The sequence below is a fragment of the Marmota monax genome, unplaced genomic scaffold, assembly GCF_021218885.2.
Source record: "Marmota monax isolate L192 unplaced genomic scaffold, Marmota_monax_Labrador192_F-V1.1 WCK01_AAM20220418_F8-fsc00006, whole genome shotgun sequence".
NCBI classification, from domain to species: domain Eukaryota; kingdom Metazoa; phylum Chordata; class Mammalia; order Rodentia; family Sciuridae; genus Marmota; species Marmota monax.
In genome coordinates, this window is record NW_026693712.1 from 17668008 (window position 1) to 17681049 (window position 13042).

General features: G+C 41.8%; 1 protein-coding gene across 1 annotated transcript in view; it reads right to left on the reverse strand.

The window, feature by feature from the left end:
- LOC124103413 (uncharacterized) overlaps positions 1-13042 on the reverse strand; it is a 105269-nt gene that overhangs the window by 23866 nt on the left and 68361 nt on the right. Inside the window, 2 exon segments of the mRNA XM_058584383.1 lie at positions 2318-3569; positions 3572-4666. Coding sequence (XP_058440366.1) covers positions 2318-3569; positions 3572-4666 — 2347 coding nt within the window.

The following is a 13042-nucleotide window of genomic DNA, read 5'->3' on the forward strand; positions in this document are numbered from 1 at the left end:
GTGCACATTTATGCATAACCTCTGTCAGATTTTATGATTCCAGGAATGCCTCCCACATCATTGGCGAATATTTGGCCGGAAATTGGTCCATGGCAGCAGAAAACTTGATCCAGTCTCAACTAACTCAGATTGCTGTTTTGAATAGTACTCGTGTCAAACCAGTGACTTTGGGTCAATTCACCGATTGGATATTTCTGCTTTTTCCTTCTTCAAAGAATGGGTGGGAGTAGGCATTTTTGGTGCAATGTGTTGCTTCGGTGTTGTACTTTGTTTGTGGCTTCTCTGTCACCTTAAAACTCGCCATGCACAAGAAAAGGCTATGATCATACAAGCTCTTGCAGCTTTAGAAAATGGCAACTCGCCTCAAGTCTGGCTTGCGCATCTTAAGCAGTAAACCTTTGTCATGGTCGTTACACCCCAAGTTATTATAACATTGCACTGGGATCGACATGACTTTCCTTGTTATTCTCTTAGTGTTGGAAAGCCCTTGCACTCTGCCGGTCTTACTGCCATTGCACGCAGATGGGTTTCCACACTAGTACTTTTCTATCACCTTGAAGTTCGTGCCTTTCTTTCAGGGTGCTGTCAACTTGTTTGTCGTTATAAACAGCCACAGTTCAGCCTCAGCTATCCCCCTTCGTCCACCATCGTCACGATACAGGATGCAAGGCAAGGCACTGCACTTGAGTGATCCTTGACGTGGACCTCAAGGAGAGCATGTCCTATTGCATGCAGGTTAGACGCGTCCACGCCCCGCCCACGAAAAAAGGCATCGGCTGATATGGCCTCAGATCTGGGGAAGGGCCCTCCTTAGGACTGAGCCATACTATGCAGCCACTTCTGCACAGTGGGATAGGACCTCTACTCTCGCCTGTATTGTTTTAAGAAAACAGAAAGGGGGAACTGTGGTGAGCCGCTTCTGCCGTTTCTGCAGATTATGGTCGCCATTACAAGATGACGCTGGCTCCGCTGTGGTCTGTGACAAACAACTTCTTATCTGGGAAAGTTGGCACATGATTTTTCACCACCCTGTGAGAAAGCTCCACGCAGCAGCTTTGCATTGGGGCTTGTGATGCTTTATTAAGGCTGGGAGGGGCATCCGAGGGAGAGAAGAAGAAATATCCAGGGCCTGAATAAACTGTTGAAAGAAGATTCCCGAGTTGCGTCTTCCTTGCGGGCAAGGGGTCGCGACACATCCACACATAGTCAATAGTGTAAATGGCTCAACCAATTTGGGAAATATCCACTAACTGAATATGTGCTTACTACATGAAGAGCAATTCTACATGCCCCAGGTGTACATGTCCAAAATAACTGCATATATTCATCTTGTCAAAAGATATGTACAAAAACATTCAGAGCAGTGTTATTCATAATAGTCAAACCTTGCACCAAATCATATATCCATCTAGAGGATAATTAATAATTTTGGTATACTCATAGAGTGAAGTACAATACAGCAATGAGAAGGAAATCATTAACAGCAGCAATAGGAATAAATTTCATAAATATTGAGTGAAAGCTACTAGACACAAAGCAGTTCATACTCTATTATTCCATTTATATAAATTCAAATGAGGCAAAACTATGCTGTGGAAAGTCAGCATATTGGTTTATACTTGGATTAGCAGTGACCATAAGGAGTCCTTTGCAAAGAGTGCAGTATAAATTTTTCATTTCCTCAGGTTTCTGGTGCTATTTGCTTTGTGGAAATACATCAAGCTGAATATTAAGTCCCCTTTTCTTTAATTAATGCTATACTGCAATTTAAAAGTTTATTCAAAAAATTTTAGCCAATGGGGCTTAGAGCTGGGTAGATATTGTTGTATTTTTATTATGTTTCTCACACACTGGACTTGCAAACACACACACACACACACACACACACATATATATTCCTTTGAAAATCATTAAAATGAATAAAACGTTTTTTCATTTAGCATAAAAATCCTTAAAGTGGGATGAAACACAACGAGTGGGACGTCTGAAAAATACATTTCAGAATTGAATTGATTAAGAGAGTTTATCATGAGAAATATCAAAAAGAAGAGTAAAGATATCAGGAAAAATAAACCCATGTACAAATTTGCAATGGCAATGCATAATAATGCAATAAAGTAAAATGCACTTTCCCTAAATCAGACAAGATAAACTTCAGATAACAAATGGAAGGCAAATCAAAGCTATATCTTAAAGAGAAAGTTTCCTCCATGACCTACTCAAATTTTTAATCCGGAAAATGGGTAATGATAGAGAGCACCACGACATAATCAGATATCTAAGGAAACCAACATACTACGGAAAATTAGCATTTTACTGGTTTTCTTCTCTAGCGCTCTGAGGAGGTAGGATTGGATATACAGGCTTCAGGAACTTGAAGTCTCTATTCCCAGAGTCTCTGGTCAAACAAACCTCATACTGATAGCTCTGGGACAGGGTCCCAGTACCACTGATATCCACCAGGTGGCCAGGAAAGTGGCCCTCAGGCATAGAATAGACACCCTGCGAGTCCACCCTGTGCCTCCTGCACAGCCTCACCGCCAAGAACACCAGCACAGAGAAGAGGAAGAGCGACGACACAGAAGCCAAGGCGATAACTAAGTAGACAGTGAGCGAGTCCCCCTGCGCACGCTCCAGTGGCGCTTCTGGGAGCGGCAGGTAGGGCTGGGAGAAGCCATCCACCAGCAGCACGTGCAGCGTGACGCTGGCAGACAGCGGAGGCTCGCCATTGTCCTTGACCAGCACCACCAGCCTGTGCCTGGCCACGTCGCGCTCGCTCAGCAGCCTGGAGGTGCGCACCTCGCCATTGTGCGCCCACACGCCAAACAGCCCTGGCTCCCTGGCCTTGAGCAGCTGGTATGACAACCAGGCGTTCTGGCCCGAGTCTTCATCCACCGCCACCACCTTGGTGACCAGGTAGCCCTGCTCTGCCGCCCTGGGCACTAGCTCCGTGCAGGGCGCAGAGGCGTTCTGCATTGGGTACAGCACGAAGGGCAAGTTGTCATTGTTATCCAGCACCACCACGAGCACCAGCGCCTGGCTGCTGAGTGCTGGCGAGCCTTGGTCTGTGGCGCCCACGTGGAACTCGAATGCCTGCAGGGCCTCGAAGTCCAGCGCCCTCAGCGCGAACAGCTGCCCATTGTCTGCGTTGATGGAGACCAGCGAGGCGAGGGGCAGGTGCGGGTCCTGGTTTGGCAGCAGCGAGTAGGTGATCTGGGCATTGGTGCCTGAGTCTCTGTCTGTGGCGCTGACACTGCCTATGTGCAGGGCAGGGCTGTTGTTCTCGCGGACTAACAACGTGTACGTCGTTTGCGTGAAGTCAGGGACGTTGTCGTTGACGTCAGAGATGAGAACAGTTATGTTGTGCTCGGTATTCAACCTAGGTGACCCCAAGTCAGTGACTGTGATGGTGATATTGTACTCTGCTCTGCTCTCTCTGTCTAGCGGCCTCTCTGTCACCAAGGTGTAAAAGTTCTCAAATGTGGGCTTCAAGAAGAAAGGGAGATCGTTTTGTATGGAGCAAACCATCCTACCATTGTCCCCAGAGTCTGGATCAGAAACGCTGAAAAGGCAATTACAGTCTCTGGGGAGTTTTCTGGGATAGAGCTGCTGAGCGTGGACATGGTTAGTTCAGGAGCATTGTCATTCACATCCACCACTTCTATGGCCACTGTGCATTTTCCTGAGAAGCCCCCACTATCTGTGGCTACAATTTCCACGTTATAATATTGAGTTGCCTCGAAATCCAATGCCCTTTGCAGACGAATTTCTCCTGTTTTTTCGTGTATTACAAAGGGTTGAGAAACTTCATCACCTTCGAATAAAGAATAGGCTACACTCCCATGAGTTCCTGCATCTAAATCTTGAGCAGAGACAATGAGAATTAACGAGTTTATGGGACTGTTCTCAGGAACCTGTACCTCATACCGGGACTGTAAAAATTTGGGGGCATTATCATTGATATCTACCACCTCAATTGGAACTGTGACAGTCCCAGACCTGGGCGGGGCCCCACCATCCAGGGCTGTGAGGGTTAAACTGAGCTCAGACTCTTCCTCCCGGTCCAGGGCTTTCTCCAACACCAGCTCTGGGTATTTTTTGCCATCCTCACGATTGTGAGTAGCAACACGAAAATACGAGTTGGGGCTGATTGTGTAGTTCTGAACACTGTTGCTACCCATGTCCAAATCCTGAGCTGATTTCAAAGCAAACACAGTCCCTGGCTGGGCACTCTCTGGGATTCTAAGGATCATTTCCCTGTCTAGGAACTCTGGAGAATGGTCATTTACATCTATGAGATGCACATCAACTTGAAACAACTGCACCGGGTTTTCTAGTAACAGTTGGAAATGCAATATACAGGGTTCTGTCGCCCCACACAGCACCTCCCGGTCTAGTTTTTCCTGTAGAAGCAAATTGCCGGTTTTTACATAGAGCTGCAAGAGCTGTTTGCTGCCTTTGTGATGGATTCGCGCGCCCAGAGTGGCCAGCTCCCCCACCCTGAGTCCCAGATCTTTTGCCAGGTTGGCCACAGAGTAGCCACTTTCTATTTCTTCTGGAATGGAATACCTAAGTGCCTCAGAGTCAGCATCCCACAAAAACAACAGCATAGCAAGAAAAATGACTTGCCTTTTCTGCGGGGGTTTTGCTAGAGCAGTCTGCATTGTTCAAATCCTCCCAGAAGGTGCAGTTCCTTTAACTAGGTACACAATCCACTCAGACGATTTGGTGAAATAATCTTGAGGTAAATGTTTCTGTCTGACCTACACTTGTAAGGATGCCTTCTCTGAAGATCTGTCTCCCGTGGCTCGCTTAAAATGCCTCCTTCTTTGGAGGAGCTTTCAGAGTTCTGATTCCCAGCTCAATGGCGTCCAGGTCATTGGCAGAGACTATTATTCACACGCTTAGCCTGCAGCGCCACCAGGTGTTCATACTTTCTATTGCATATAGCACTTGGCATTTCTTTCCAAATTGTAATACTGCTTTGTATCAATATCCTTTTAAGTCCCCAAAGTACCTTAATTGTATCTCTAAGTTATATGAAGTTCTGAAAAAGTTTGCGGAGTTAACTTTCAGTGAATGAATTCTTGTAAGAACAAACCAAAATTGCTGAGAGCCACGGCCGAGTCTGTATGGCCCCTGGCATTTTGCCAACAGTATTGATTGACAGGCGAGGCATTACTATCCGCCTCTGCCACAACTTTTGAGTTCTCGCACTATTTTGGAGTTCTCATGGGGATTTCCGGGGATTCCCCGAGAGTTCCCATTGGTTGGGGAAGTGCAGGAGGAGGGATTTCCGGGAGAGATATTTCCGGCTGGGGGTTCCTGGACAAGCCTCCTGGCACGTTCGGGAGGATTCCCCGGGAGCTGTGTGAAGTGTTTTCCTACAGTTTAAAAATAAAGTTTGTTCCTGCTTCAGTGGCTCGTGATTTGTGCCCAGCCAGACTGCGGCATTTGGTGGCCCGTACGGGGAACGTCTGAAGCTTCGGGGTAAGTGAAATTGCTTGCCCCTAAGGGAAGGCGAGAGAATGGGCGACCATTTTAAAAAACAATGTGTTCTTGTTTTGATTTGTTTTGTGTTTGTTTCAAGCTGCCTATCCCTAGAATTTTCTCAGGCAGATTGGGAAAAATGGTTGGCTCAAGGTTTGAAGTTGTTCGCCCCTGAGGAAGAGATAGAAATAGACCACAAATGCACATGTCAAGAAAATAGGAAAATTGATACAACGATTTTTTGTTCCGTTTTTGTTTCATCCTGTTTCGGTTTTGTTTTGTGTTATCTTACTGGGTTGCGTTATCTTTATAACAGATTAGAAATTAGTAAAAAACAAACTGAAAGAGTGTTAAGTAAATTGTTAGAGGTTCAGACCATGGAGAAAGACATTTTAGATCAAGCAAAAGAGAAGGTCTCTCAAGCTAGTCAGACAGAGGAAGAAAATTTAAAGGAAGAAAGCTTAGAGGAGAAACAGCTATTAGGGAAAAAGCTACAACAGGAGGCTGCTACTAACACCGTTCTATCACCAGAGGGCGTAATTCAACCAACAGCTCCCCCTATGGAGATAGCTGAGTGGCCCTCAAACCCCGTAGTTGATAGATGGGATCCTGAGACAGGACCTCAAAGATTAGCATGCCCTGTACTTGAGCAGGCAGGAGGGCAGCGAATTCACCGTGCTTTAGATTTCAAAACAGTGAAGCAGTTAAAGGAGGCTGTAACAACCTATGGTCCTCAAGCACCGTTCACTGTAAGCATGGTCGAATCCATTACCAACTTGGACATGACGCCAGCAGATTGGGCTAGTATGTGTAAATCTGTGCTAAATGGAGGACAATATTTGTTATGGAAGGTTGCCAATGAGGAATTTTGCAGGGAGACAGCTAGACGAAATGCAGCAGCCGGTTACCCTCAAAGAAATCTAGATATGTTGTTAGGAAAAGGGCCTTATGAGGGTCAATGGCAACAAATTGAATATGATCCTGGCGTATACGCACAAATTGCTGTAGATGCGGTTAGGGCATGGAAAACTTTACAGGGGCATGGAGGTTTACAAGGTCAATTATCTAAGGTAATACAAGGAACTAATGAACCTTACGCTGAATTTGTAGATAGGCTTATTCAAGCAGCTTCCAGAATTTTTGGGGATACAGAACAGGCAATGCCATTTATAAAACAACTGGCTTATGACCAAGCAAATCGTTGTTGCAGAGAGGTCATTAGACCATGGAGACATGAAGATTTAAACACATATATTAAATTATGTAGAGACATTAATGAACAAGGGCAAGTCTTAGCAGCAGTACAACAGGCTTTAGATGCCAGGCCAAAAACATGCTATAATTGTGATCAAACAGGACATTTTAAAAGGAGTTGCCCCATAGGAGGAGGGTTTAACAAAGCTAGATATCAAACGAATAGAATACCGGGTATTTGCCCACGATGCCGTAGAGGGAAACATTGGGCTAATGAATGCCGTTCTCAAACCACCATAGAGGGTATTCCGTTATCAAAAAACAGACAAGGACCAAGTGTTTACCCACGATATCGTGGAGAAAGGCATCGAGCTCCATTGCCAAAAAACGGACAGGGGGGCCCAATGCTCCGGGGCCCACGACCACAAATGTACGGGGCACTGGAGGAACCCAGAAACACCATGGAGGAACCCAGCAACACCATCAGGGTAGTGCCCAGGACACATTATCCATCAGATCTCTCATCAGACAAACCAGAGGAAGCGCAGGGTTGGACATCTGCGCCTCCACCAGAGCAGTACTAACTCCAGAGATGGGAGTTCAAATCATTCCCACAGGAGTAAAAGGACCTCTTCCCCAAGGAACAGTAGGCTTATTGTTAGGACGCAGTTCTTCTACGCTAAAAGGACTTATGATAAGTCCCGGGGTAATTGATCCCGATTATGAAGGTGAAATAAAAATTATAGCTAGCTCTCCAAAGGGTATATCAGTAATTTCACCAGGAGATAGAATAGCAGAGTTATTAATAATACCCAGCCTGCATGATAAATTTTCCAGTAGTACTATAGAAAGAGGTTCCAGGGGATTAGGCTCCACAGGTGTAGATTGGGCTATGCTGTCTTTAAATTTAGATTCTTGTCCCATGCTAAAACTAAATATTCAAGGACATGAATTTAATGGACTACTGGATACAGGTGCAGACCTTAGCATCATATCTCGTCAAGAATGGCCAAAACATTGGCCGTTACAACAAGCCACTCAAACGCTTCGAGGCCTAGGAGTGGCGACTAATCCCCATAGAAGTGCAATGGTATTAGATTGGAAGGATCCTGAAGGATGTGAAGGAACTATACAGCCATATGTATTGGATCATCTTCCTATAAATTTATGGGGACGAGATGTCCTAGATCAATTAGGTTTGACATTAACAAATAACATCAATCCAAATGCGCCCACTATTAGGGCTAGACAAGGTTTCAGGAAAGAAAAAAGATTAGGAGAACAAGGCATAGCAGCACCAATTCAGATAGATCAGGGAATAAATAGACATGGACTGGGTTTTCAGAAGGGGTCACTGAGGCAATAAAAATTACTTGGAAATCAGATAGACCAGTATGGGTTCCTCAGTGGCCCCTGACTAAAGAAAAGATACAAGCAGCCCATGACCTGGTCAAACAACAATTAGCGGAGGGACATATACAACCTTCCGTATCTCCTTACAATACTCCCATTTTTGTCATTAAAAAGAAATCTGGTAAATGGAGATTATTGCAAGATTTAAGAGCCATTAATAATGAGATGGTTATTATGGGACCTGCTCAATCGGGGATTCCTCAATTGTCTGCTTTGCCAAAAACCTGGTACGTTTTAGCTATAGATATTAAAGATTGTTTTTTTTCAATTCCAATTCATCCTGAGGATAGTCCACATTTTGCATTTACTATCCCTGCACTGAATCATGAAGGTCCTGATCAGAGATATGAATGGAAAGTACTCCCTCAAGGGATGGCTAACAGCCCAACTATGTGTCAAATTTATGTTAACAAAGCAATCCAGCCACTTAGAAATCAAAATCCTAAACTACAAATATTTCACTATATGGATGATGTATTGTTAGCACACAAAGATAAAAACACATTGCTAGAATGTTATGCCACACTTACAAATTTATTAAAAAATTATAATCTAGAGATAGCAATAGATAAAGTACAATTAAATTTTCCAATTAATTATTTAGGAGTTCTATTATCCTCAACCATGGTCCGTCCACCAAAAATTCAAATACGAGTAGATCAACTCAAATCACTTAACGACTTTCAAAAGTTATTAGGAGACATAAATTGGATAAGGCCTTATCTAGGCATACCAACAGGAGAGTTGGGACCTTTATTTGATATCCTAAAAGGTCCATCAGATCCAAATTCACCCCGCATGTTAACGCCTGAAGCAAGAAAGGCATTAAAAATTATTGAAACGTATATGGAAAATATGCATTTGGATAGAATTGATATAACTTTGCCTTTATTATTTATTGTACTACCAACAAAAAATATTCCTACAGGAGTATTTTGGCAAGAAGGTCCATTATTGTGGATACATTTATCTTATTCTCCTAACACTATTCTTACTAGGTATCCTGAGGCTGTAGGACAATTAATACTCAAAGGAATAAAAGCAGCAAAGGGAGTGTTTGGAATTTCTCCCAATAAAATTATTACTCCATATACTATGGATCAAATTGATGAGTTAGCTAATGAGTTAAATACTTGGGCAATAATCATGTGTAAATCTAATGTTTCATTTGATAATCACTTACCATCTAATCCTTTATTGTCTTTTCGGTCTTTGCATCCTGTAGTTTTTCCAAAAATGACAAGAAAAACCCCTATCATGAATGCTCCAAATGTATTCACTGATGGGTCAAATAATGGTACAGCAGCAGTAGTTACCCCTGATCAAACTTTTACATTTTTAGTACCCAAACAATCAGCTCAAAAGGTAGAGCTTAATGCAGTTTTACAAGCTTTTGTGATGTTTAAAGATTCTGTATTTAATTTATTCTCTGATAGTCAGTATGTAGTTAATGCTATAGTATCCCTTGAAGATGCTGGCAGGATTTCCCCTTCCTCTACTGTTTTCTCTTTGTTTTCTGCTATACAAAGTGTAATCTGGGACAGAAAAGATCCATTCTTTATAGGACATATCAGAGCACATACAGGATTGCCTGGAGCCCTTAGTTTGGGCAACGATTTAGCAGATAAAACTACACATGACATACATATTTTCTCTACACTAGAAGAAGCTACACATTTTCATAAAAGGTTCCATGTCAATGCTAATACTTTACAAAAGCGTTTTAAAATAACTAAGGAACAAGCTAGACAAATAATAAAACAATGTCAAAATTGTGTGACCTTTTTACCACAAGTTAATCTTGGAGTCAATCCTAGAGGACTGATACCTAACCATATTTGGCAGATGGACGTCACACACTTGCCACAATTTGGAAAATTAAAATATTTGCATGTTACAGTTGATACTTCTTCCGGATTTTTGATGGGCTCCCTTCATTCCGGAGAAAAAACTAAAGATGTTATAGCTCATTGCTTACAAAATTTTGCCACTGTGGGCGTTCCAAAACAGTTAAAAACAGATAATGGTCCTGGTTATATTTTTACCTCTTTTAAACAATTTTGCTCATCATTTGGCATTACTCATATAACAGGAATTCCATACAATCCACAGGGACAAGGCATAGTTGAAAGAGCTCATCAAACTATTAAAATGTACTTACTAAAGCAAAAAGAGGGAATTGGAAAGCGGTATATGTCACCCAAAGATAAACTTAAAATAACCCTTTTTACTCTAAACTTTTTAAATTTGGATTCCTCAGGGCTTAGTGCTGCGGAAAGGCATATGTGTCCAAAAAATGTACATAAGCCTAAGGTACTTTGGAAGGATATTCTAACAGGACAATGGAAAGGTCCTGACCCAGTGATTGTCTGGAGTCGGGGTTCTGTTTGTGTTTTTCCACAGGGAGAACAGCAGCCGATTTGGATTCCAGAGAGATTAACTAAAACAATTTCTACAGGCCAAAAGGAAGATGATTTGACTCAAATCCATAACAGCTGATATCCAGAACTCCAGTTTGGCTATTCTTACATCTGCGACGGTGATTAACCAGGATGTTTTTTTCAATATTTATTTTATTATTTGCCTTTTCCCACATCATAAAGTTCTATTTTATTTTTGAGCTCATACAGACCTAGGTTAATGTTTTTCTGATCAGTTTTATTTTTTGACTGTGGAGTTTTTAAGCATTGCAATGGAGATTTCACCTAGGTAAAGCTACAAGGCCTTTACTATTGTCTTATGTGTTGTATGTTATGTGTGCACACTTCTGTTTTGTGTTGTATGTCTGTATGTGTGTATGTCCATATATCATATATGAGGAGCGCTCATGAATAAATGGATCCGAATTTTTTTTATTCATGTGATTTTAATGGTTTAATTTAGATTGGGTAAACAGCTGTTGAAAATTGTTTTAATATGTGAACAAATAAGGAGGTTAACAGATCTGTTTGTTTACTTTCACCTTTCCTTCTCATTATATTTAATAATTCTGTTCAGGATAATGTAAATTGTTCAAAAAATTGTTTTCTTAGTGCCTGTTGGAATGTTACATAATTTTTTTCTTAGCATCATTGCCAGAATTCCTATCTTCATCCCAGTGCCGGTGAAGACAAAGATAAAACCAAACTACAGCTTCTTCGATAGTTATCACAACAAACTGTAAAAACTGATGCATCAATGAATAATAACTCAACAAGTAATGCTCAATTAAGGATTTGATTTACTTTGGGAGGAAATGGACATATTGACAGATTCCTCTGCTTTGAATTGCTTGCAGACCTTGCCTGGACTATGTATCATTTGTATGCATTGTGAACTATCTGTTGGTACAGCGAATTGTGGTAGTGCTGGAGTATTTTTGCTGATGGTGTCACCGGTGGTACAATTTTTCAAAGGAGCCCTCAATTGGCTTAGTGTCATGGCATTTTGCATCCTCCTCCCTTCTACTAGTGATGGTCTAAAATTTGGGGGCCAACAGAGGTGAGGCAAAGAACCTCACCCCCCACTGGTGCAAAGGCCTATCCACAAGTATGGCTGTATGCTGGACCGGTAGTCAGTGACGGGTATGATCCAATTGCAGTGGTACCAACCTAAGACAGGAGGCTGACGCCTAGAGGTCAGTTCATCCGATGACGGGTAAGGACCATATGTTGAATTGGACTGCCTAACAGGCACGGTCCCTAAGCCACATTGCTTGTTGTTTAATTAAACAAAAAGGGGGAGATGCTGAGAGCCATGGCCGAGTCTGTATGGCCCCTGGCATTTTGCCAACAGTATTGATTGACAGGCGAGGCATTACTATCCGCCTCTGCCGCAACTTTTGAGTTCTCGCACTATTTTGGAGTTCTCATGGGGATTTCCGGGGATTCCCCGAGAGTTCCCATTGGTTGGGGAAGTGCAGGAGGAGGGATTTCCGGGAGAGATATTTCCGGCTGGGGGTTCCTGGACAAGCCTCCTGGCGCGTTCGGGAGGATTCCCCGGGAGCTGTGTGAAGTGTTTTCCTGCAGTTTAAAAATAAAGTTTGTTCCTGCTTCAGTGGCTCGTGATTTGTGCCCAGCCAGACTGCGGCACAAAATGATATATTAGTCTTCTTCATAAAGGTACCTTCCGAATACATGAAGAAACTTTCTTTATGATTTTATAATTTGATTATATTCACGAAATACTGATAATGGATATCTACAAGTTCTAAAATTTTACAAAAATTAATTTTGAGAATAATATACCTTCATAAAAGTGCAGAAGTGGTAACTGTACTACAGTGAATTTTAAGGAAGTGGATACACTCTTATCAATAGAATGTAGATTAAAAACAAAATGCTACTCAAACCCAGGCACTCCTCTCATACCACTGTCTGATTACTAACTTTTCCCCAAACATAAGCACTATCCTGACTTTTATTGTGATTGATTTCTTTGGATTTTTTGGGTACTTTTATATATATTATTGCTCTCACATCTGTCTTCTTTACCCAAAAATTTTACAAAGTTTTGTAAAATTGATCTGTGTGGCATGCCATTCTGATTTGTTGTATTCTCATTGCTTTGTGATTGTCTAATGTATAATATACCATGATATTTTATACTCTTCAGCACATGAACATTAATGTTTTTCTAGTTTTGAGCCTTTTTTCAGTAGTATTGTTATGAACATTCTTGTATATCTTCTGGTGGCCATGTGTTTATATTGAACATATTTGTGTGAATTGGACTGCTTGTGCATTAAGATGAACACATATATTTAGTTTTAAGAAATACTGTGAAGCATTTTTCAAAAGTAGTTTTTCATGTACCAATAAAGTATGAGAGTTCCAGTTGCTCCATATTCTTGTCAACATTTAATATTGTCTTTTCAATTCTAATCACTCTGAGTGTATGATGATATCATATTGTAATTTCAATTTGTATCTCTGGTAGTTAACAAAATTATTTACATTTTCACTGT